Raw genomic sequence first — 20,679 nt, 5'->3', positions numbered from 1 at the left:
TTCTTTCATTACTAAAAAATGTACATATACATGTAAAAGCAACAACTAATATGTACATGTATTATGAGATCAGATAACTGAATATTTAGTTATTAGAAGTAACTATGTTTTCTTACTCAAGGCTCAAACTAACAATAGTCTTCTCCCTTCTATTATTTAATAATCAAGAAAAAAATCATATCTTTAATCTTCGTTTTGGTTCCAGTATCTTATCTTATCTTTATCGAAAAGAATATACATATTTTGTATTGTCTGAAGGATGATACGACAGAAGGATTTGTTTATTAGAAAGAAAAAAAAATCAATACAAGCCATTAACTGGATGGTCAAGTAAATCGAATTTCGATATGTGATAATCTTTTTTTTAAAATGTGAATATTTACGGTATATGATATCGTATAGAGAATAAACAATAAATGTTTAAATATTTAATTCCCAACAAAGTTGCTCTCAAAAGTTACACCATTGGTCTCTTTGTGGGTTCAATCAAAATCTTTGTGGGTTCAATCAAAAAGCAAAATCTAATGAAGTTAATGGGATCGACATGTATAAGATACAATTGGTGGAAAAAAGAAGAAGATACAATTTGGTTTACCTTAAAACTCCAAACAAACCATTGGACGATGGATTACTAATAACGTGAAATGCAACTGTATTATCACATCAAAAAGTGTTAGAGAATAATATGTGATTGTACATCTTAAAAAGTGTTAGAGAATAATATGTGATTGTAAATCTTGAAGCATAACTACACAACCAAACTGCTTTACACACAATTTTAAATCAACATTTAGAGGTTTTGCACGATTGATATGATAACAAAAAGACGATATACCAAACAATAAACGACTTATTTATGATATAACATGCATTATAGAGTTTTTAACGTATATTTTTTTTTTTGAAAAAAGTAAAGATAGAAAGGTTCATTAACTAATTGTTAAAGGTGGCGAGGAAGCTGATAGGGCCTTTGCCGGTAAAGGCCGCCTGAAGAGCAAAGATGAGAAATGCAACCATAGCGAGACGAGAGTGCTTTATCTCCGCCAACTTCAAGGTATCCAACTTCTCTGGATCAGCCGCAAGTCCCAATGGGTCAAAATACCCACCCGGGTAAATCCGTTTCTCTGGATCAAGCTCAGAGTTACGTTGGAACTCAATGTATCCGACCACTAGCACTTCTATCCATATCAACGTCGTCAAAGAGAATGGCAATGGCTGTCCCAAATACGACGATCCTTCCACCAATTCCACCTAGGTGAACCAAACCGAAATGCATAAATTCAAAACCGAATTCAGTTTTATAATAACTCGAATAGCAAAGCAATTTTATACTATCTAATAAACCAAACTAAACTTATTTTTTATGAATCCAACCGAATAAACAAAAATTCATTGAAAAAATTATACTTTCAGTTAAAATGCATTGAAATTACTATACTGTTAAATCCAAAAATAAAAAGAATTTAAGAGAATGGCTCTTTTGAGCACTAATTAATTTTGGATGACAAAAAAAAAAAAAAAAGAATGGAAAATTTTCATAGTGAAATAAAATTAGGTTTTCCCAAAACTCGAAATACACGACTCCAAATAATCCGAACAAAACTCAAAAACCAAAAGCCTTATTTCCACTTAGTGATTAAAAATCTGCATGCATGTTCTGAGAGTTCAGAGTTTATTTATTTTTAGCCTAATTTCCACCTATGCCTTATTTAATATTTTTTTTTTTTAACAATCCTAATTTATTAGTTTCAACAAATGACGATTGTCCACGTGGAAAATTACGCTCGTGACGACTACATGAGTGTACCTTTCCGGCGTCTTGCCATGCAATTCCGGTGAGAGCCTCGACGGCGATGGCACCTAGAGTGCCAAGCATGGCCCACCTTCCATGAATCAGCTCACATTCTCTGAACCGTTGGATCCCAAAGACTTCAGTGTACGGCTGAAACGGCGTGGGTTTGATCTCAGACGAGTCTTGGATGATCCCGATGATGTCACCCGCCACGTTCTTGGCAAGGTTTTGGTCAAGACCGTCGAAATCGTACTGAAGATACTCCGCCGGTTTACCTAAACCGAACGGATCAAATCCACGGTCACCGATCATCGATCCGTCCAACCATTCCGGCGGGTTTGCGCCGGGGAACCAAACTAGTCTGTCTCCATCGTCTTGGACCTGCCTTGATTTCTTTGGTGGTGGAGCCGGTTTCTTTTTTCCGAAACTGAACCCGAACCGGGCTTGGACCCTACCGGTTCCGGGTCTAGGATCTTGAATTCGGATCCCAAAGATACCTGAGGCTGCTGCTGCAGTGGTGGTAGCCATATTGAGTTGGTGTGATACTGCTTAGAGACTGATGATTCCAATGTTTATAACATATAGGTTTTTGATTTTTTGGATTTTAGAATAATAGTAACGTTGGGTTATATGTGATGGTAAATGTAAGAAGCCTTATCTTAGCGTTATCTCATGTGATTGGTCTCTCTCTTTACCTTTTTTCTTTTGTGGTCTTGCTACTTTCTAATGACGTTGCACTCTCTCTTTCGTCCTTATGGTAGGTGTCTGCATTTAAGGTATTTTCTTTGTTTTGTTTTCTTTCGTTTTTAAGGATTTCTTTTGTCGATTTCACAAAAGAGAAAAGATTTTGGTCCCATTTGAAGTTCTGTCCCCCTAAAGCCCATTTATAGAAGCCCATTAATCTACTATTTCTTCTGTACATACTTGGTTAAGGGGCATTTAGAAGTTTTGGTATGCATTTATGCAGAGGTATAGAAATTTTGGCTTTGGTTTATGAGATAATTGGGTGAGAGACAACCGATCTAGTTGAAATTAAATTTTTGGTATTATGTTTTCAAGGCCCAAGACAACGATAAATTTAGTCCATTTTTTTGCCAACTTTAACCCCACGCGCTAGAGAAAATCTGTCCAAACAATAAACCGTATTTATTGCATCTGACGCTTGGGTTAACTTTATCTCTCTTCTTCTACATCTCTTTAAACGCTAAGTTTCATCTTCTCCCCATATGGATTTCTTCAGTTCGTATCTGACTTGGAGAAGTAGATAAACACCGCTGTTGCGTCTAGTTTTTCGCTGAGATTTCCTGTCCATTTTAGTAAACCGGTGGAAGATAAATCTGCAGATGCTTGTTAATCTCTTGAACCGTTTTTAAATCTTATTTTTTTGAATCAATTCCATTTGTTCATGCGTTATGATCCATCATTGTCTCATTTTTTTATTCAATCTTCGTCTTTTGATTTCTGAAGCTTTTTTCTAAATTTTTTGATACCTCTTTTCTGATCGATTTGTATCTCTACTTGTTTTTGTTATATTCATTTTTAGACATCCACTGCTTCTCGTATATCTCCATTTATTAGGATACGATGATTGTAATATATATATATATATATATATATATATATATATATTGTAGCGTGCATACACGTATACAAATGTTAATAACGCTTTATATTTATGTTTACATATATACAAATGTTAATAAAACTCTATATACGTGTTTACATGTATACAAATTTTAATAACGTTCCATATACATGTTTTACTTGTATACAAATGTTAATAAAGCTCTATATATATATATATGTATTTATATATACACATAAACCGAATTATTTAACATTTTAATTATTTCTAACTCTTTATGTATGTGTTTATCTGTATACAAATGCAAAATCGTGTAAAATATTCATTGGGTTTCCATGCAACTATGTTAGTTGTTTAAAAATTTGAAGAACTAGTTATTGGGTGTCCATGCAACTATGTTAGTTGTTTACATTTTTCGATTCTCGTCTAAAACTGTTTTGTTACAGATTCAAATTTGATAAAGTTCAAATAAAGTCATTTACATTTAATAAACCGTCACCTCATTCTTTCTGTTAACTGGTGAATATTTATCAATTATGTCAGTTCAACTGGGAGCATTTATTAAACGTCATGTTGTTCTTCCAGATGCTTTAAAAGGCATAAACTTCTCCACCACGCGCATATTTTAAAATCGAGCCTGGTTTTTTCGTTATTAAGTCCAACTTCATACCCAATTATCTTCTTTATTTTCTTCTTGTTCGTGACGAAATCCACTAATGTCGAATATCTAATTTCATGTCCCGTTTTTGTCTCTGCACAAATTCACTCTTGGTTTATTTAGGTCAATACTTTGGTTTTGGTTTGCTTTTCTTTATCATATGGAATATCTTTGTGAATTGTATGAAAATGGAAGTAAGCAAAAACCTTAACATATCTTGAAAATCATTCGAATTAAGATATTGATGTATATGATAAACTAAACATGAACCAAAATTAAAGTATAATTAATTGACCTAATTAATTCGAATTAAGTTTCGGTATGCATCTATGAAGAAGTTCTAGACACGATTTAATGAGTGACTTGGTAAGGTTTGTTTTAGACATCGCCACCGTCTAAAGTTACAAACACGATAAGATAGAGAAAGTTAGAGTTTGCCATGGAAAAATTAGAAATACGATAAGATAAAAAAAAATCAGTGAACTTGAGAGGACTTGAAGTTTCATACAATTCACAAAGACTGTCTTAATCGATTATTAAATTGATTTGAGATATGTTTGATTAATGCAAATATCTAAAATGTAAATTAAGATAATGATCGTAAAAAGGTTGCTTTACGATTCTTTTAGAATATTTGGTGACGTATAAAGACATTCACGCGGACATATGACATACAGCATACTATGTGCTTATGCTTAATATATATATATATATACAAAATGGAGAGACAAAACAAAAGATGCCTTGGGCTTCTTTTCTCATTAATGAACTCTGGATTATTCACAAATCGCCCTTACTAATCTAATGTTAAAGCTAATATCTGCCAGTTGATCTGAGTTGTCTCATTTTAAAAAAGCATAGGTTATATAATTAATCTTCATTCCTTATCTATTCCTTTCGCTTTGGATCCTTCTGTTAACAAACAATAAGACAAATAAACAAACATTATCAGCAAAACTGCAAAAGGGCTCTCAATTTGATAACGTCCAATATCACTTCCCAATTAATAATACTAACAAATAAACAATATTCTAGAAATCATTTTTATTCAGGAAAAGAATCATAATAATAATATATATTACTTTTTTAATAATATATATATTACGTAAGCAAGAAAACTAGAAGAGGATGAGATTAGGTTGGTTACCTGAAACTTAAAAGCGAAGGAGTTGATGGGTCAACACCGAAAGGCAGAAGAAGAAGCTACATTTATACGTTGTATTTTTATATTTACATGTTGAGGTATGTGTCATTTATGTGTGTATACATATTTATAAGTATTGATTCTCTTGAAAATACGTCTCTATTTGAGTCTCTCTTGTTGTAGAATCTTTTGGTATCTCGGGTAAACGTTTTTACAAGCCGAAACCTGAATATGGATCAATCACAACACATAATCCCTAGTTAGTTTTCCCATTGGATAATAATAACTATAACGAAAAAGAGGATTGATAGATTTGTCTCTATGAGAACAAATCATGAAGCATGCTTGCGTGAGGTGTGACGTGTCATGTCGGATTATATTATTATATGTTACATGCCACACGGTTTCCACATGAGATTCTAACCTATAATTCAACTTCAATTTTGTTTTCTTCAATTTTGTTTTCTCTTATTTTCATTCCAAATCCTTCTAACCAAAATAGAGTCTTTCCTAACCAAACAAATTCATATATCGAGTTTCTAAAATCCCAAAAGGACCAAATGTGTAAAAATGTGTTTAATATTCAACATTGACTAATACATTCACATGCTATCTCTGACTCTGACCCAGTCTGATTACGATATCTTAGTGTGCAGTGCAGATAAAAAATCTAATTCATCCTAGACTTGAAAAAAATAAATGCAACTTGGTATTATTATTGGCCCTATCTTTCAACGTTATTCAATCAAAATCGAATTTTAATAAATAAATTAAAAAAAATCCCTGTAACGTCGAAAAGAACGAAGAAGCAGAAATGGACTTACGGCTTCAATGTCGATTTTGAAGACGAGAAGCTTTTTTCTTTCTCTACAACTTGTTCGATACGCCACAATGATGTGACTTATGGCTAAGACTGACGAGCAGAGGAACAGAGCCACTTCCGCCGCTCTGAAGTAGTTTCCTCCGCCGTCTCCGATGGACGGCTCGCCGAACACAAACGCAGCTTTTAACGAAACGTAGACTAGAGACGAAACTGAGCAAATCATGGTGACTGTCAGATACGGTCCTCTAGATAGTTTTGGTCCATCACAGAGTCCATAAACACCTGTTGACACGAAAATCAAACTTAAAAAATGAGTTTTTGATTTCTTCAGAAACAGAGCAATTGCTCTGTTTTTTATGAGTTTTTGTAAAGTTTGAATCTTTTTTTACTCACAGAGTATAACAGCGGATCTAATGATTGAGATTAAAGGAATATCGATGAGAGAGTGACGGAAATCGTAGTTGGTGAGATGAGAAGAGAGATTCGCCGGCGAAGAGAAGCGGTGGAGGAGAGCGGAAGGGAGAAGAGCATCGGCGACGGCGAGGAAGATCGGAGCAGAGACGAGGAGAAAAGAGAGGAACATTGTGAACAAAACGAATACAGTTTTGATACCTCTCCATAGAGATGACGAAAGCTTTCTGGTTTTACTAATCTCTTCTTTGCTAAAACCCATTAAACCAGATCGTAGAAACAGAGAGGAATTGTTTGAAGTGTGGATTTGTTGAAGAGAGACATAGATTTTAGTTTAGAGAGGGTTTTTAAAAGGTAGACGAGACAAAGTGACGATGACGACGATGATGATGCTAAGATAAATACTATTAATTTATACAATAAATGATTTTCCCTCGTTGAACTTGGAATATTTAAATGAAAATAGAAGTTTTGGATTGGTTTGGTAATTGTTATCTTTCTGTATATTTTTTACCCCCTGGATTTCTATATGTATAATCATAATTGTATTAAATTTGATTCTTTCTATAAAAATCTTTTGAATATTTTTTTTCTATAAATATTTTCGTTCGTTGATTTAATTTTCTTTTGTATGTAAATCATATTTTATTATTTTTTTAAAAGAACGAGGTGAAGATGTTGTTGATCCATCGTAGTTTTATAAGAATGATATATAAGTACTATATAACAATCTGGATAAATGTATGATAATTGGTTTAGTATTCTGAATATGTCTCTACATAAATATTCTTTGTATGTGTGTCTTAGCTCAATTTGATAACTAATTTTAATATATACTAGAAGGTCGACAAGGCAAAATGAAATGTTGATTATTGATGCTGATCCAATCTACAGTATATATTATGAAATTACATCCTCATACTTGAAATTTTGATGAATTAGGATTTATGGGGTAGTTTGTTAATTTTCTCCTTTCCATTTACAAATTTCAGCTTTTTTTCTATATACAGTATGCTGGGTGATATTCCTATTTCAGAAATTATCAAATCAGGACGCGATACGTAGAAACATCACAAGCAAACTTCTTGAATATTGTCGAAGTAAATTGCCTTCTAAAAACTTTTGCATATCAATGCTATTAAGTCTCACGATTGTGGTTTCTAGTAATCAAAGTTTTTAGTAATCTCCCCGTATCCGAACCTCATAAATGCCCCGTTACACTTTGACAGAAAACACATTCTCAAACCTCCCGAAACTAAGGATACATAGGGCCGGTCCGGAGCATAAGACTTCGTTTAATGCCTTACATCGTTAAACACTATTTTCTGAGAGATTTTTTTGTAAAAAAAGTGTTACATTAACAAAAAGCTTAATTTTTTAATTGTGCATAAGCATCAAAGAAAATTTAGAAATTTTGGACCAGCACTCATACATATAATGTCAATCATAATACTTCATACCATGATTTATTGAGCCGATATATATATATATATATGTATATATATATATATTTTTTGATTTTTTTACTTGCATCATTTTCTTAATAGAAACTTTGTAAGATTTTTTTATCTCTCTGTTTTTACACTAAACTAAATTAAAATTTAGCCAACTGAAATCTCTGATAACTGAAAAATCCTAAATAATGGGAAACTGAAACATTCTAGAAAAAAATGTTGAGAGAAACTTCCTGGTCTTTGAGTCCTTTGACTGGTGTATCATTTAGAGCTGCTATGACTTCTATTAAATTAAAACAAAATAGTGTTCGGAGTCTTCAGATTTCAGCCACCGTGTAATAACGGTAAAACCTAAATAGCGTGAAGCATAAACAAATCTCAATAATTGGAACATTTTTCTTTCTTTCTTGATTTCATTTGTAAAATGGAGTCGAATATTTAAAAATCATCACAATACATGTTTATCGTTTTATTATATAGTTACTAGTAAAATAATGTTAGACCCATCCTCTCCCGCCGAAGAAAATGAACCGAGACTCGTTTATTTCGTTTACGGGAATGGAGGAACCGACCGATTTGAGACGCATGTGACCACATGCATGCCGTTTGTTACCCTAACTTATATCTTACGGCTTTATTTTCTATTTTATTTTGTTTCATTGTACATGTGATAAAAAGAAACAATGAACTATCGTATATCCAAAATATTTTTAATAACTATTTTGTGTTTGATTGTGATCTTTCAATGTTTTCTCGTCTAATGCTACCAAATCTAACGATAGGAAATGATTGTTTTTTCTTATCAAACTTTTTAAAACATTCGATAGGAAATTACTTGTATGTTATAAAGAAAGCATTGCCAAATTATTACACAAACAAACTATAGAAAAGTCGTAGAAAACTCCTTGTACGCGTATATCTTTGCGTGAGTGTATATACTAGTCAATTATATTGATGATAATTTTACAATTCGTATCGTAATTGGAATGATGTATATATTGACTGTTAAGCAAAACCTTAGGAAATTTCGGAACTTAGGATATGTTCTATAAGAATTTTTCCAGCAGAACATTCTAAATCAGATTTAGTGACAGATTATTCTTACCTGAAATATATAATTACCAACTTGTCACCAAACTCAGATGATGGGAATAATTAACCGAACAAATATGTGTCTATTTGCTTGTTTTGTTTCTTCTGTAGCAACGGTCAGATTTGCATATCAATAATTAGAGTAGGACCATCCAAATAAAGAGGGAGGAGCTGAAAGTCAAGAGTTTATAGGCCTACGAAACTGACCGGAAGTTGAAGAAACTTGTCAAGGTCAAGCAAGACATATCATCTCACCAAAAACATGCACTCTACGCTTATAAAGCTTTCTCCATTTATTATACTCCACTAAATTAGTGGCACAATTAGAAACCTAAAACCTCACAAAAAACGTTTATGAGAAACTAGGAAAGATACAATTGTTTCAAACTGTTTTCTCCCTTTTTAATATAACCAGTTCTAAACTTCTAGTTATACATTACATTTGTCAAAAAAAAAAAAAAAAATCGATATTACATTTTCGCTTAGAATTGTTTATATTAGAAAATATTGGGGATATAATTAGGAATTTTATATCAAAATAACTATAAAAGAGATAATAAATACATTAATCTCCATTTTTTTCACTTTCATTTCTAATTAGATATTCCATTTTTTTGTTGAAATATGTGATACTAGACAAATGTAATATATAACGAGAAATGTATAAATATAAAAATAAACAAAAAAAATCCCAAAAGTTTCTTCATTTTCATGTTATAAACTGTTTATACAGTACTAAAACAATTGTTAAAACCACACCAAAATCATAATTTGTAATTTTAGCCTAATAAGTCTATGAATTCATAATTTGTAAATACACTCGTAGTTTTAAAGCATAAACCAACTCCAGACCCATTAAAAGCCCACTAAGTAAGGCCCAAATCAAACAAGATCCAAATCCGCATCTTCCGAACAAAATTGACGCAAATTTAGCCTTGTCGGAATATTAACTCATTTGTTTTCGCTCGCTCGCTTCTATTTCTCCTCCCTCCTCCGATCTGCTGGGCGCCAGCGTTCATTAGGTGCTTCCTCAATGGCGGCACGATCCCTTTGGAGAACCCGTACGAAGCTCCTCGTTGTTGGTACCTCCTTATGCGGTGGTTCCGGCGCCGCCTTCATTGCTTCCTCCGATGACCCATCAACCACCCTCAAGCTTTGCACCTCCATCCCCGTCCGCCTCTACCGCAATACCGTTACCGCCGCCTCTATCGCTTTCGGTACGGAAACAAAAATAACAAAAGGATTATACTTTACATGTTTTGTTTCGCTTCAATGCCTAAATTTCACTTTTTTCAATTGATTTTGTTCTGTGCTTCGATTAATTTTGTGATTAACGAGATTGGCTCTGCACTAATCGTATTGGAAAGCTTTATGCTTGTGGAACCAAATATTAATTACGTTTTGTCTTGATTTATATAACTACCTAAGAAGTAATGTTGTATTTTGTGGTTTGTGTTGTGTTAGATTATGAATACTCATTGTTGGGTTTGGCTGAGGGAAGCAGTGAGAGGGCTAAGGTCAAACATGAAGTCCACCTAAGGTCAGCTCAAAAGCTTCAAGAGCTTTGTTTCAAAAATGGAGGAATCTATATCAAACTCGGCCAACATATAGGACAACTTGTATGTAAAAGCTTTTCTTCTCTCTGTTCCATTGAATGTCTCAAGTTATAATAATGATTATGTTATGTTAAGAAAACCAACGGGTTTACGGTTTTCTTGTTTCAAGGAATATCTTGTGCCTGAAGAGTATGTTTGTACTATGAGGGAGTCTATGTTGAACAAATGCCCTGTTTCTTCGTATGAGCAAGTATGTGAGGTTTTCAAGAAAGAGGTTGGAGAGATGCCAGACAAAGTATGTGCTATTTTACATACCTAGCTTCATGTATATAACCAGAGTTTTAAACGCTTTAGTTATGACTGCATCTCTCTTGACGTCTCAATGTGGCTACTGTATTTGATCTGCAGGTATTTGCTGAATTTGACCCTGTTCCAATTGCAAGTGCTTCCCTTGCTCAAGTTCATGTTGCTCGCACCCATGATGGAAAAAAAGTTGCTGTCAAGGTACTTTTTTACTTTATACTATATATGATGCGGAGATTATGGACTTGTATATATTCTATTATGTTCTTGAATCTTTTTCTGTAGGTTCAACATGCGCACATGACAGACACTGCTGCTGCGGACACTGCTGCTGTGGGAGTTTTAGTGAACACCTTGCACAGGATATTCCCATCATTTGACTATAGGTGCAGCCACTTTCTCATTTTCTGTAGACAATTCATATAGTGTGAGCCTCTTGCAAATAGCTTATACTGGCTCATGTATGCAGGTGGTTGCTAGACGAAATGAGTGAAAGCTTACCAAAGGTTGGTGTCTCCAGCTGATTCATAAGTCAGAACCTATGTAGATTTCTTTGCCCTTTCTTTAATAGGTTTATAAAGTCTTGTATATGTTTATCTGAATAGAATATTCATCTGTCGGCTAACGGCTTGCATCTTTTTCCAATAATATCCGAGGAATTTATTATAAATCAATGTATTTGTTTCACCCTCCGTCAATGGTTTCTGTTCTGAACTATTTTTGTATGGTCGTCATTGAGTTTTTGCTGTCACTGGTTTGATATTTTAATAACTCTTCTTTTATTAATGTAATTTTCATCAGGAACTAGATTTTTTGGTTGAGGCAAAAAACAATGAGAAATGTCTGGATAATTTTAGGAAGCTGTCTCCCCATATTGCAGAGTATGTTTATGCGCCAACAATCTATTGGAATTTGAGTACCTCTAAGTTGTTGACAATGGAGTTCATGGATGGTGCTCAAGTGAACGATGTTGCTAAGATCAGAAAGCTTGGGATTCAGCCCTATGAAGTATCAAAGCTTGTAAGCTCTTTCATCTTTGATCCTTAAGATATCATGCATTTCATGAACTCAGTTAAATAGCACACAATTGAAAAGAAAATAGTAATTGCCGGTTAAAAGTTTGGTAATTTCAAATTCTCATCTCTATGATAGACTACTATGAAGAATCAATCTTTGATATGCTTTAAACTCTTTTTTTGCAGGTGAGTCAAACTTTTGCAGAAATGATGTTTAAACATGGGTTTGTGCACTGTGACCCACACGCTGCCAATTTGATTGTTCGTCCAGATCCTTCTGGTAAAAGGAACATATATGGCAAGAGAAAACCGCAATTAGTGATTCTTGACCATGGCTTGTACAAGGAGCTTGACTTCAACACAAGATACCACTATGCTTCACTATGGAAAGCGTTGGTCTTTTCGGATGCTAAAGCCATTAAAGAACACAGCGCGAAATTAGGCGCTGGAGATGATCTATACGTGCTATTCGCTGGGATTCTTACAATGAGACCATGGAAGCAAGTCATTGACACATCTGTGGATCATTTAGTCATCCAAGGCAGCAAAGAAGACGTATCAGAGCTACAGATGTACGCATCACAGTACTTCTCCGAAATCTCAGAGCTTCTGAGGAGATTGCCACGCGTAATCCTTCTGATGCTGAAAACAAACGACTGTCTGCGGTCGGTTAACAATGAACTAATGCAAGGATCGTCGCTGGAGTCGTTCTTGATCATCGGGAAAGTATCTTCGCAAGCGGTTTTAGAGGCAAAGAGGTCTGAAAAGAAATCGTTGATGAAATGGCTAAAGGTATGGCTTGAAGGATTCTCTGTTGAAGCAAGGCTTTGGGTAATGCAATTTGCACTTTGGGTCTTACAAGTCAGAAAATCCTTAACCTTATGATATATAATGTCATAAATTGATTAATACGTTGCAGCCAATTAATATTACACATCTTTCTCTATTCTTTGGTAAGTGGGTTTCAAAATTAACATTTATCATTCTTTGTATACTACACAAGGCTGTTATGTACCAAACCAATAAATCAACTTTATATGTACTATGAGATTTGTATTCAGGGGCGGAGCTACATACAAGTTAGTGGGGTCAATTGACCCCAATAAACTTTCATAATTTAAAATTTTGTTATACAAATTAACTAAGAAATTAGATCAAATGGTTAAAAATCTTCTAGTTGACCCAAACAACAAATCTTTAAATCTCTCTTGACCCCAATAAAATCCGGTTCTAGATCCGCCACTTTGTATTATTTGTATGCTGGGAAGAGCATATTACTTTTTAATATTTATATATATAAATCTTATTGTCTTCGTAATAATTCTTATAAAATTTTCTTCAACTCAACTTTTGTCATCATTTAATCCCAAAGTGTATTTATAAGAACCTTATTTTTCATAAGATCTAAACCAGGTGTTGTGACATTTGAATCAAATTGAACCGAGATGGTTCGGTTCGGTTTTGGTATTGGTTAAATAGAGAAAACCTGAATTATTATTATGCAGTGGCCATCATCTTCTCTGTTCTGTCTTTTAAACAACACTCGAGTCTGTCTCTTCTTCGCAGCCGCGACTCCTCTCTGTCGCTCTACTATAATCTCCCCGCCGATCAATAATAACATTTTCTCCGGTAAAGTCTCTATCTTTCGTCGTCTCTATCAGTTCGCTTTGTGTTTCGTGTTACCTACATTTGATAAACCCTAGAAAGAAATTGAGTACCTTTCGAAATCGCAGAAGCGCATTGTTAAAATTCGATTGATGGGTCTTTGTTTTATGATATGTAATCGATTTCTATTGATGAAATTAGGTCAATTGAAGCTGTAATTTTGATATTTGGGGTCTCTCAGTTTTTGAAAAAGCTTACACATTTGTTTGAATTTGTCACTGTTGTTGTAGATGGAAGAGAGTGATGCTGTTCCAAAACCAGTTGTTGTTGACCCTCCATTATACGACGAAGCTCCTCCTTCGGCTTCTCGACGCCGGCCGGTGATGATCGCCGCCGATGCAGCTCCTCCAGAAGAAAATCATCTCATTCAGCGGATTCAAAGAGCTCTTGTGGAATTGCGTGAATTGAGAAATCAGTTTAATGCTATTCTTAGGGAACTAGAAGTCGAAGGTGTGTCTCTTTGTGTTTCATCTTCTTGTCCTACATTATTGTGTTTTTTTTTTGTCTGAAAAGTTCAACAATTTTGATGATAATGCAGTAGGAGAAGAAGAAGAGCAAGCGGAATCTTCAGTGGAGGATCCAGAGGACTCTGATTCTTAGTTGTTTATTAGAAAATGTTTTGTTTCTTTACTAGTTACCTATTTTATCTATTCTCTGCCCTCATGATTTGCCTAAATTAGCTTTCTCATTCTAAATCATCAAAGCCAACACTTAACAGATCAAGAAGCCAAAAGTACAAAGAGAATTACACTTTATTTACATGGATAGTTAATACACTCAATGCTCTTATATCTTTACAAAAGCCTTAAAATAAACTTCATATAACATGTGATGTGGTAGCCTTTTTCGAATATTTTTCAAGGGTTCATGCAAATATAGCTTAGTGGTAGATAAAACTTACATTTCTAAAGAATTTGAACATTCTTCGCCCAACTATTGAGAAATTTACCGGGTTTGACAATTGGTTCGCCATTCAAATAAGCAATTAATATGAAAAGTGGTGTAGCACTCGTTGCACCAGTAGAACACTTTTGTGTTGGTATCTTTTAAATTACGTTCGCACGCCTCACACCAATCTTTCTCAAGTACTTTTTCACCACATGAAGATGTGAGAAAATGTGTGTCATACGTATACCTTGCTTTGTATGGTAAGGTTGCGCACTTGAAACATACAATAAAATTGCATTTGATGCAATTTAATTGTTTTTGACATTTCGTTTCGCATACGTGACATATGGGTTCTACTTCTGGGTCTAAAGCTAGGAACAAAGGATGTTCATGACCTTTGTAATCAAACGGCTCAGAAGTTGAAGCACACCTTACATCTAGATTGAAGTAGCATCCCTCTATGCTACAATAATAGACAAAGCCATAACATTCACGATCACAAGCATAACATCTTTTACTGAAATATTCTAGTGTAAGTTGATGAGGATGTAACGCATGTTGAATTCTACGGGGAGCCTTAGCACATGTTTCATGGAGGATGAACTCACACTCCATACAAGAATAGAAGTTACCTTCATAGATCGGAAGGATACACGCTTGACAAATTTTATTTTCGTCATAAAGTATGATGCTCTCTAGCCTGAGATGATGGTCATGAAGAAAGTGAAGTATCAATCCTTCAAATATCATCTTGAACGGCCCATCATCTTGTGTTATATCATCTTCTTCTAGTACACCTTCGAGTTCTTTTCCATCCCACACATCCTTTCCAGTAGCACATATTGGATGAACACCATAATTACTACACTTGTCACAAGTATATGCACCATAATCACTGTTAATAATTAGTCGACAAACACCACAAGACCGTTCTCTAGATGGAAGAGAAGAAAGGTAGGAGATACGATGGTGATGACGTGATATCTTCATGATGCGTGGAAAATTCATACAATCATTATGAGCTACAAAGTTGCATCTGAGACAAACGTAGGTGGGATAAATTTTTCTCAATAAACCACAAACGTTACAAGTTAATGAAGTTTGTCTGGGGAAAAATGTAAGAGGATGGTCATGCTTTTTTGGTTGGTCTATAATAAAGGGTATTGGCTTCATCGCACATGTTGGATGCATATAAGCCTGACATATGGTACAATGATAAACCAACATATATGCTCTTCTTCTACAACATAAACACTCAATATTGGAGAAAAAATGAAAGGAAAGTTGGAGAGAATGCTCAGGGTGGTAAGGGTGCTTGATTTTAAGAGGAGACTGGACGCATTCTCTGTGGAATTTTTCATCATAAATGATACAAAAGTAATAGTCTGTGCCGAAATTTGAGCCTTCACACATGTCGCACCCACCATCGATATCAAATTCTTTATTGTTGCACCAAAACAAAGGAAGTACATGATGATCATTGGAATCCGTTGTTGTAGGGAAGACGTACTCGGGGGAAGAATTGGTATTCCACCATCGTACATTAGGGCATAAGAAAAGAGGTTGAAATGGAAGGTCAACGGAGGAGGTTAGGGTCTGTGTTTCGGGTATGGGGCAATATTTGGGGTGATGGTATACCAAAAACAGTTTACCATCCTTTTCCACCTCATGAAATCCACCGTTAGTATCCATGAATGTGTTAGCCTTTCTTTATTCTTTTTATATGTTTTTTCTTAAAAATATTTGTAATACAGGATATCAAGCTCTTAACAGTTTTCCAATATAAATATGAAAATTTGATTCGAAAACTATTCTTCTAGTTTTGGTTATTAGATCCTTAACGTGAAAACATAGTGGATTTATGTTCTTTTCTTTTGTAGTGGTAATAATGTTCTTCTTTACATACAAATAAAGAATCAACTTTTCTTTGCTTATAGTTTTCGTCATTTCTGGAATTTTATGACTTTTCAAGATTCTATATTCGTGATCAATTATTGAGCCAAATGCAGGACAAGGTTGGAAATACAAGCTGATGCAGCATGTGTGGATCTTAGTTCATGCTGTCCGTACTTCTATGAATTTGGGTGCAAGTTAGAGCCATTGTGAGTCCATTTCTGAATCTTTCCACTTACCTCCCCATTTAGATGTTACCCACTTGCCCTTTTTCTTGGTTAATTTTCCTGTTGTCAATCTGCTTCTTGATTTAGCCGGCAAGATTTCATTGTGTTATAAAAGGCCATTCTAAGTTTAAACTGGCACATGTTTCTTCGAGTTAGTGGATTCATTTGTGAAACAGTTTTGGAAAATGTTGCGGTTAAGAACTGTACTGTCAAAAAAACTTAAATGTTTTTCATCATTACTCATTGGTGTTTAATGATAACCTGGATTTTAAAGCAACTCTTCTGAAAATCTTTGTCAGTAATCCGAATAGTTTGGTTTACTTCTTCTTGATTTCACAGTTTGTTTGTCTCTTTGATTTGTGAACAGAGTAAAGGATAAAACTATTGGAATCTTGCTCTCGACTGCGTGTAAGATCAGATACAAGGAGACACTGACAAAAGTATACACTACAGCTCATATAACAGCTTGCAAGTACTTGTCAAGCTTAACCATTGTCATGATGTTTAGAATCATTTATGCAAACCATCATCTTTTTAATCATAATCATTATAGGGTGATTGTATCATATAACTGTCGAAATGATGTAATTAACAACATAAATTAGATATTTAAGGATATGGATTGAAACTAAAAACCAAATCATGTGGCCATTCTTGTTCTTGGTAGATTTAGTTGTCGAAATTGTTTTCTTTTTTTATAAGAAAATAAATTGTTAGAGAAAAGTGATGAAAATGGAAGGGTTAAGAAAAAGTGAAATAAAGTAGTGTTGTTTTGTAATGGAAGAACAAAGTTGGGAGGAGAATCATGATTTCACGGTGGTGCTTTGGAATTTTAATTTTGGTAGTGCCCAGGTTCTTGGAACCAAATTCTGATGTTACTACAAAAAAATATCTTGCTGATTATTATTATAGCTTTATCTTCCATAAAATAAAGCTTGGAATTAACTTTAAAAAGTTTCTTATAGATTCTTGACTTCTTGTTGTTTGTTCTCTAAGAATTTAACACTCTTGTAATGTTTATCTAAACGTGGAAGTTGGAACTAATTACATGTCAAAAACACTACATATAACATATAATTATATAAAATTTCTAAATCGTACTCCAGAAGAGTTGTTAAACTCTCTAGCGTTGTTAATAACGCTGACCAAATCAAAGGCAAATTTAGACATGAAACATGAGATGATCATCCGTATAGGAATTTGGTTCCTGCACCGTGGCAAGTCGTACACCATATACCTTTTTCCCTATTTTATTCATATTTTACTCAGTGTTCTAAAAAGCGGTTTAGGCGGTCGCCTAGGCCCCGACTAGGCGCTAGGCTCTCATGCGACGCCTAGATAACCGTCTTGACCGCCTAAAGTTACATAGATCTTGTTTAATGTATTTTTTTCAATTTTAATTAGAGTTTTATTTATATATATAGTTATACATATTTATATATTGTTTAATATAAATATAAATAAATGTTTTATCTAGTTTTGTTTATAATTTCATAATTTTTAGTTTTATATAGACATTTTATATAACTTTTATATATAATATCATATTTATAATATTTTATGTTATAAACGTCTAAACCGCCTAAAAAATTGCCTAGGCCCCGATTAGACGTTCTAGGCGCTAGGCACTGGGTCACCGCCCGCTTAGCGCCTAGCGCTTTCTTGAACACTGATTTTACTATATACTATTCACTTTACAATAAATATCTTTAGATATTTCTACAATAAGATCCTTATCTCTCTCCCTTTTTTAATTTAAATAAAAATTCAAGAAAAGTGCATTAAAAGCTCTGTACTTTATTCCTATCACCCAATCACTGCAAAACTTCACTCACGCGCGTGTTCTTTAATATCAGATAGATAAGTTTACGTGAGATACACGCTCCTATGATTCGAGTGTTGATGAAACAGAACTTACTCGCCTCGGTGTCCAATTTTAATCAGAAGATATTTACTATAAATATCTGATTTCTCTCGACTTCGAAAATCCAAAACGTCAAAAAAAATAAAACAAAACACAATTAAAAATTATTATGAAGAGGAACGGCGAGACGAAACGGCGGAGGAACGTGGCGGAGGAAGCAGAGCAGGGAGGAGGAGGAGAAGATCCAGCGATGTGGGAGAATCTTGACCGGAATTTCAGACAAGTGCAATCAGTTTTGGACAGAAACAGATCACTGATTCAACAAGTCAACGACAATCACCAATCGAGAATGGCTGATAACATGTCGAAGAACGTTGCTTTGATTCAAGAACTCAACGGAAACATTTCCAAGGTTGTTAACATGTATTCTGATCTCAATACTAGTTTCTCATCGGGGTTTCACGGTGGAAAGAACGGTCACGACGGTGGTGGTGCTGCCGGAACAAGAGCTTAATGAACCCGAATCAAATTGTTTCTTCTTAGTTGGACCGGCCGGTTTGAGAATTTTGAACCAGTCCGGTTCAAGCTAGGGATGATAAAAAAAAAAGTTATTATATGTTAGTTTTTATTGCAATGATGATTGTTGTTAGAATAATCCGTGGGAACAAACCCATCTATTGGGTTATTTTAATTATGGTTTTGAGTCTTTTTCAATGTGTCTCTACTGCAATTTCTCTAATGATAATAATAAGAATTGGTATTAGATTACTTATCTTTTTCTGGTTTGATTCTGATTTGAGACTTTTCTCATGTGACCTCGATATAAATGAAGGCTTGTGGTTAGATTGTTGCAACTTGGGGTAAGTAATTTTGTCACCTAGTGATGCAATTTGGTATGACATGTTAAATACAATTTGTTTTCTAGTGACTGTTCACAAGGCTGTGTGTATATTAGAGAACTCTCGCATAGAAAATGTATACGTTGTGACAATATATATTCAGTCAAAAATCAAACCTTTTTTTGAATTAAAATTGCATATGAAGAGGTTTAAAGTGGTTGGCGTTGTGCTATGCCGTGACCGATTAAAATCACGATTTCACTACAAACCTTTTCTTGTTAACTTCTAGTACTTCTTCAGTCATCATAAAATAACAAATTCTTGCTGTTTTTTGTGTGTGTATCTCTATACTATTAAAAAAGAAGTACAATTGAAAATGGGTCGGGTTAAAATCAGAAAATTGACCCGAAATTCTGAAATCGGATCTTTGAAATTTTTTTGGAATATAAATTCGAATTAATAATGAAAAATTGAAATAAAAACAAATATTTATGGAAATCAAATAAAATCTGATTGTACTTATGGTAACTAATAATAAAAGCATATTCCAAACAATATTATACATTAATTACGTATAATAAATTTGTTCATATATTTTTGGGACTAATTCCATAACAATCAACGTTTTTGTCATTAATTTCGCTCATTTTAGCTATTTATCATTAATTGAAAGCTATTTTACTTGCTTCTAAAGATTTCTAGAAAATTTATCACAAATAACTCATCTGTTTTATAAATTAAATTGATATTTTTATTTTGGTCGTGTAAATTAAATAGATATTTTTATTTTGGTCGTGTAAATTAAATAGATATGAAATCAATGTAACTAATTTTAATTTAATTAGATTAATCGAAATTATGATATTTTCATACCTATAGCTTACCAAAGAAGTTTAATTTTCAATTTATAAAGATTTCTTGAATATGATTTTAGAATTATTCAACAAGATGATAAGTATTTATTAAATTTTGTTAATCATGAAAAAAATAATTAATTTTTAATCATTATACTTCATCTTTCAATCTCTCATCTAACAAATAAGATACATATTCTATTATTACTATGTCCAAACTTCATTTTGTTGTATGACTAAATAATATTCCCATTAGAACTGTCAAAGCGAGTTGATTCGTCCCGTTAAGTCCGTTTTGCGATAGACAAAAAATATTTTGACTTGTAGTTAGTCGGTCTGCACGACCCGCGGGTAGCATATATGAAATACAAACCCGTCCCGCGAATGTATGCGGATTTGCGGGATTGTCCATGGATTTTGTTTAAATAATTTGAAAGTAACCAAAATTTAAAATACTACTAAAATAAATAAATAAATCAAAATACTATTAAAGTTTGTTTAAATTACCACATATTGAATAAATTATAATTTTATCAATAAATACTAATATGCGGGCTGATCCGCCAACCCGCGGATGAAAACTGATTAAACCTATGACCCACTGCGAATTAATCC

At 33.8% G+C, this 20,679-nt stretch overlaps 6 protein-coding genes across 6 annotated transcripts; 3 read left to right on the top strand and 3 right to left on the bottom strand.

Moving 5' to 3' along the window:
- Positions 1 to 770: 770 nt before the first annotated feature.
- On the bottom strand, positions 771 to 2,579 carry LOC9315910 (chlorophyll a-b binding protein CP29.3, chloroplastic). Its single transcript, XM_002879797.2, has 2 exons — positions 1,808 to 2,579; positions 771 to 1,251 (listed from the first exon to the last, which is right to left on the bottom strand). Exons 1-2 carry the CDS (start codon positions 2,318 to 2,320, stop codon positions 934 to 936), a joined length of 831 nt encoding a protein of 276 aa, XP_002879843.1. The 5' UTR covers positions 2,321 to 2,579; the 3' UTR covers positions 771 to 933.
- Positions 2,580 to 4,761: 2,182 nt separating this feature from the next.
- Positions 4,762 to 6,797, bottom strand: LOC9317763. The gene is made up of 4 exons (XM_021030015.1): positions 6,396 to 6,797; positions 6,004 to 6,284; positions 5,183 to 5,404; positions 4,762 to 4,947 (listed from the first exon to the last, which is right to left on the bottom strand). Exons 1-3 carry the CDS (start codon positions 6,673 to 6,675, stop codon positions 5,339 to 5,341), a joined length of 627 nt encoding a protein of 208 aa, XP_020885674.1. The 5' UTR covers positions 6,676 to 6,797; the 3' UTR covers positions 4,762 to 4,947; positions 5,183 to 5,338.
- Positions 6,798 to 9,922: 3,125 nt separating this feature from the next.
- Positions 9,923 to 12,892, top strand: LOC9317762 (putative ABC1 protein At2g40090). The gene is made up of 8 exons (XM_021029798.1): positions 9,923 to 10,176; positions 10,424 to 10,578; positions 10,685 to 10,810; positions 10,924 to 11,019; positions 11,104 to 11,204; positions 11,288 to 11,324; positions 11,620 to 11,838; positions 12,021 to 12,892. The coding sequence occupies exons 1-8, from the start codon at positions 9,993 to 9,995 to the stop codon at positions 12,717 to 12,719; spliced, it is 1,617 nt and encodes a 538-aa protein (XP_020885457.1). The 5' UTR covers positions 9,923 to 9,992; the 3' UTR covers positions 12,720 to 12,892.
- Positions 12,893 to 13,332: 440 nt separating this feature from the next.
- Positions 13,333 to 14,175, top strand: LOC9315909. The gene is made up of 3 exons (XM_021027107.1): positions 13,333 to 13,463; positions 13,730 to 13,949; positions 14,038 to 14,175. Exons 2-3 carry the CDS (start codon positions 13,730 to 13,732, stop codon positions 14,097 to 14,099), a joined length of 282 nt encoding a protein of 93 aa, XP_020882766.1. The 5' UTR covers positions 13,333 to 13,463; the 3' UTR covers positions 14,100 to 14,175.
- Positions 14,176 to 14,231: 56 nt separating this feature from the next.
- On the bottom strand, positions 14,232 to 16,124 carry LOC9317761. The gene is given in 2 exon segments (XM_021027106.1): positions 14,232 to 14,473; positions 14,475 to 16,124. Coding segments are annotated over 2 exon segments (1,674 nt in total). The 5' UTR covers positions 16,080 to 16,124; the 3' UTR covers positions 14,232 to 14,404.
- A 2,330-nt stretch (positions 16,125 to 18,454) lies between these two features.
- On the top strand, positions 18,455 to 19,143 carry LOC9315908 (protein EARLY FLOWERING 4). The gene has a single exon (XM_002881648.2). It carries the CDS (start codon positions 18,541 to 18,543, stop codon positions 18,883 to 18,885), a length of 345 nt encoding a protein of 114 aa, XP_002881694.1. The 5' UTR covers positions 18,455 to 18,540; the 3' UTR covers positions 18,886 to 19,143.
- Positions 19,144 to 20,679: the final 1,536 nt, after the last annotated feature.

The sequence above is a fragment of the Arabidopsis lyrata genome (assembly GCF_000004255.2).
Source record: "Arabidopsis lyrata subsp. lyrata unplaced genomic scaffold ARALYscaffold_4, whole genome shotgun sequence".
Lineage (NCBI taxonomy): Eukaryota > Viridiplantae > Streptophyta > Magnoliopsida > Brassicales > Brassicaceae > Arabidopsis > Arabidopsis lyrata.
The sequence above is the reverse complement of the archived record's forward strand: the minus strand, read 5'-3'. Positions and strand labels throughout refer to the sequence as shown.

Coding starts and splice junctions, on each gene's coding strand:
- LOC9315910 (XM_002879797.2), bottom strand. CDS start 2,320: ATGGCTACCACCACTGCAGCAGCAGCCTCAGGTATCTTTGGGATCCGA. Junction 1,252..1,807: donor CATGGCAAGACGCCGGAAAG/GTACACTCATGT, acceptor TGGTTCACCTAG/GTGGAATTGGTGGAAGGATC.
- LOC9317763 (XM_021030015.1), bottom strand. CDS start 6,675: ATGGGTTTTAGCAAAGAAGAGATTAGTAAAACCAGAAAGCTTTCGTCA. Junction 6,285..6,395: donor TAGATCCGCTGTTATACTCT/GTGAGTAAAAAA, acceptor TCGTGTCAACAG/GTGTTTATGGACTCTGTGAT. Junction 5,405..6,003: donor TCAAAATCGACATTGAAGCC/GTAAGTCCATTT, acceptor ATCCATATTCAG/GTTTCGGCTTGTAAAAACGT.
- LOC9317762 (XM_021029798.1), top strand. CDS start 9,993: ATGGCGGCACGATCCCTTTGGAGAACCCGTACGAAGCTCCTCGTTGTT. Junction 10,811..10,923: donor TTGGAGAGATGCCAGACAAA/GTATGTGCTATT, acceptor TTTGATCTGCAG/GTATTTGCTGAATTTGACCC. Junction 11,839..12,020: donor CCTATGAAGTATCAAAGCTT/GTAAGCTCTTTC, acceptor CTTTTTTTGCAG/GTGAGTCAAACTTTTGCAGA.
- LOC9315909 (XM_021027107.1), top strand. CDS start 13,730: ATGGAAGAGAGTGATGCTGTTCCAAAACCAGTTGTTGTTGACCCTCCA. Junction 13,950..14,037: donor TAGGGAACTAGAAGTCGAAG/GTGTGTCTCTTT, acceptor ATGATAATGCAG/TAGGAGAAGAAGAAGAGCAA.
- LOC9315908 (XM_002881648.2), top strand. CDS start 18,541: ATGAAGAGGAACGGCGAGACGAAACGGCGGAGGAACGTGGCGGAGGAA.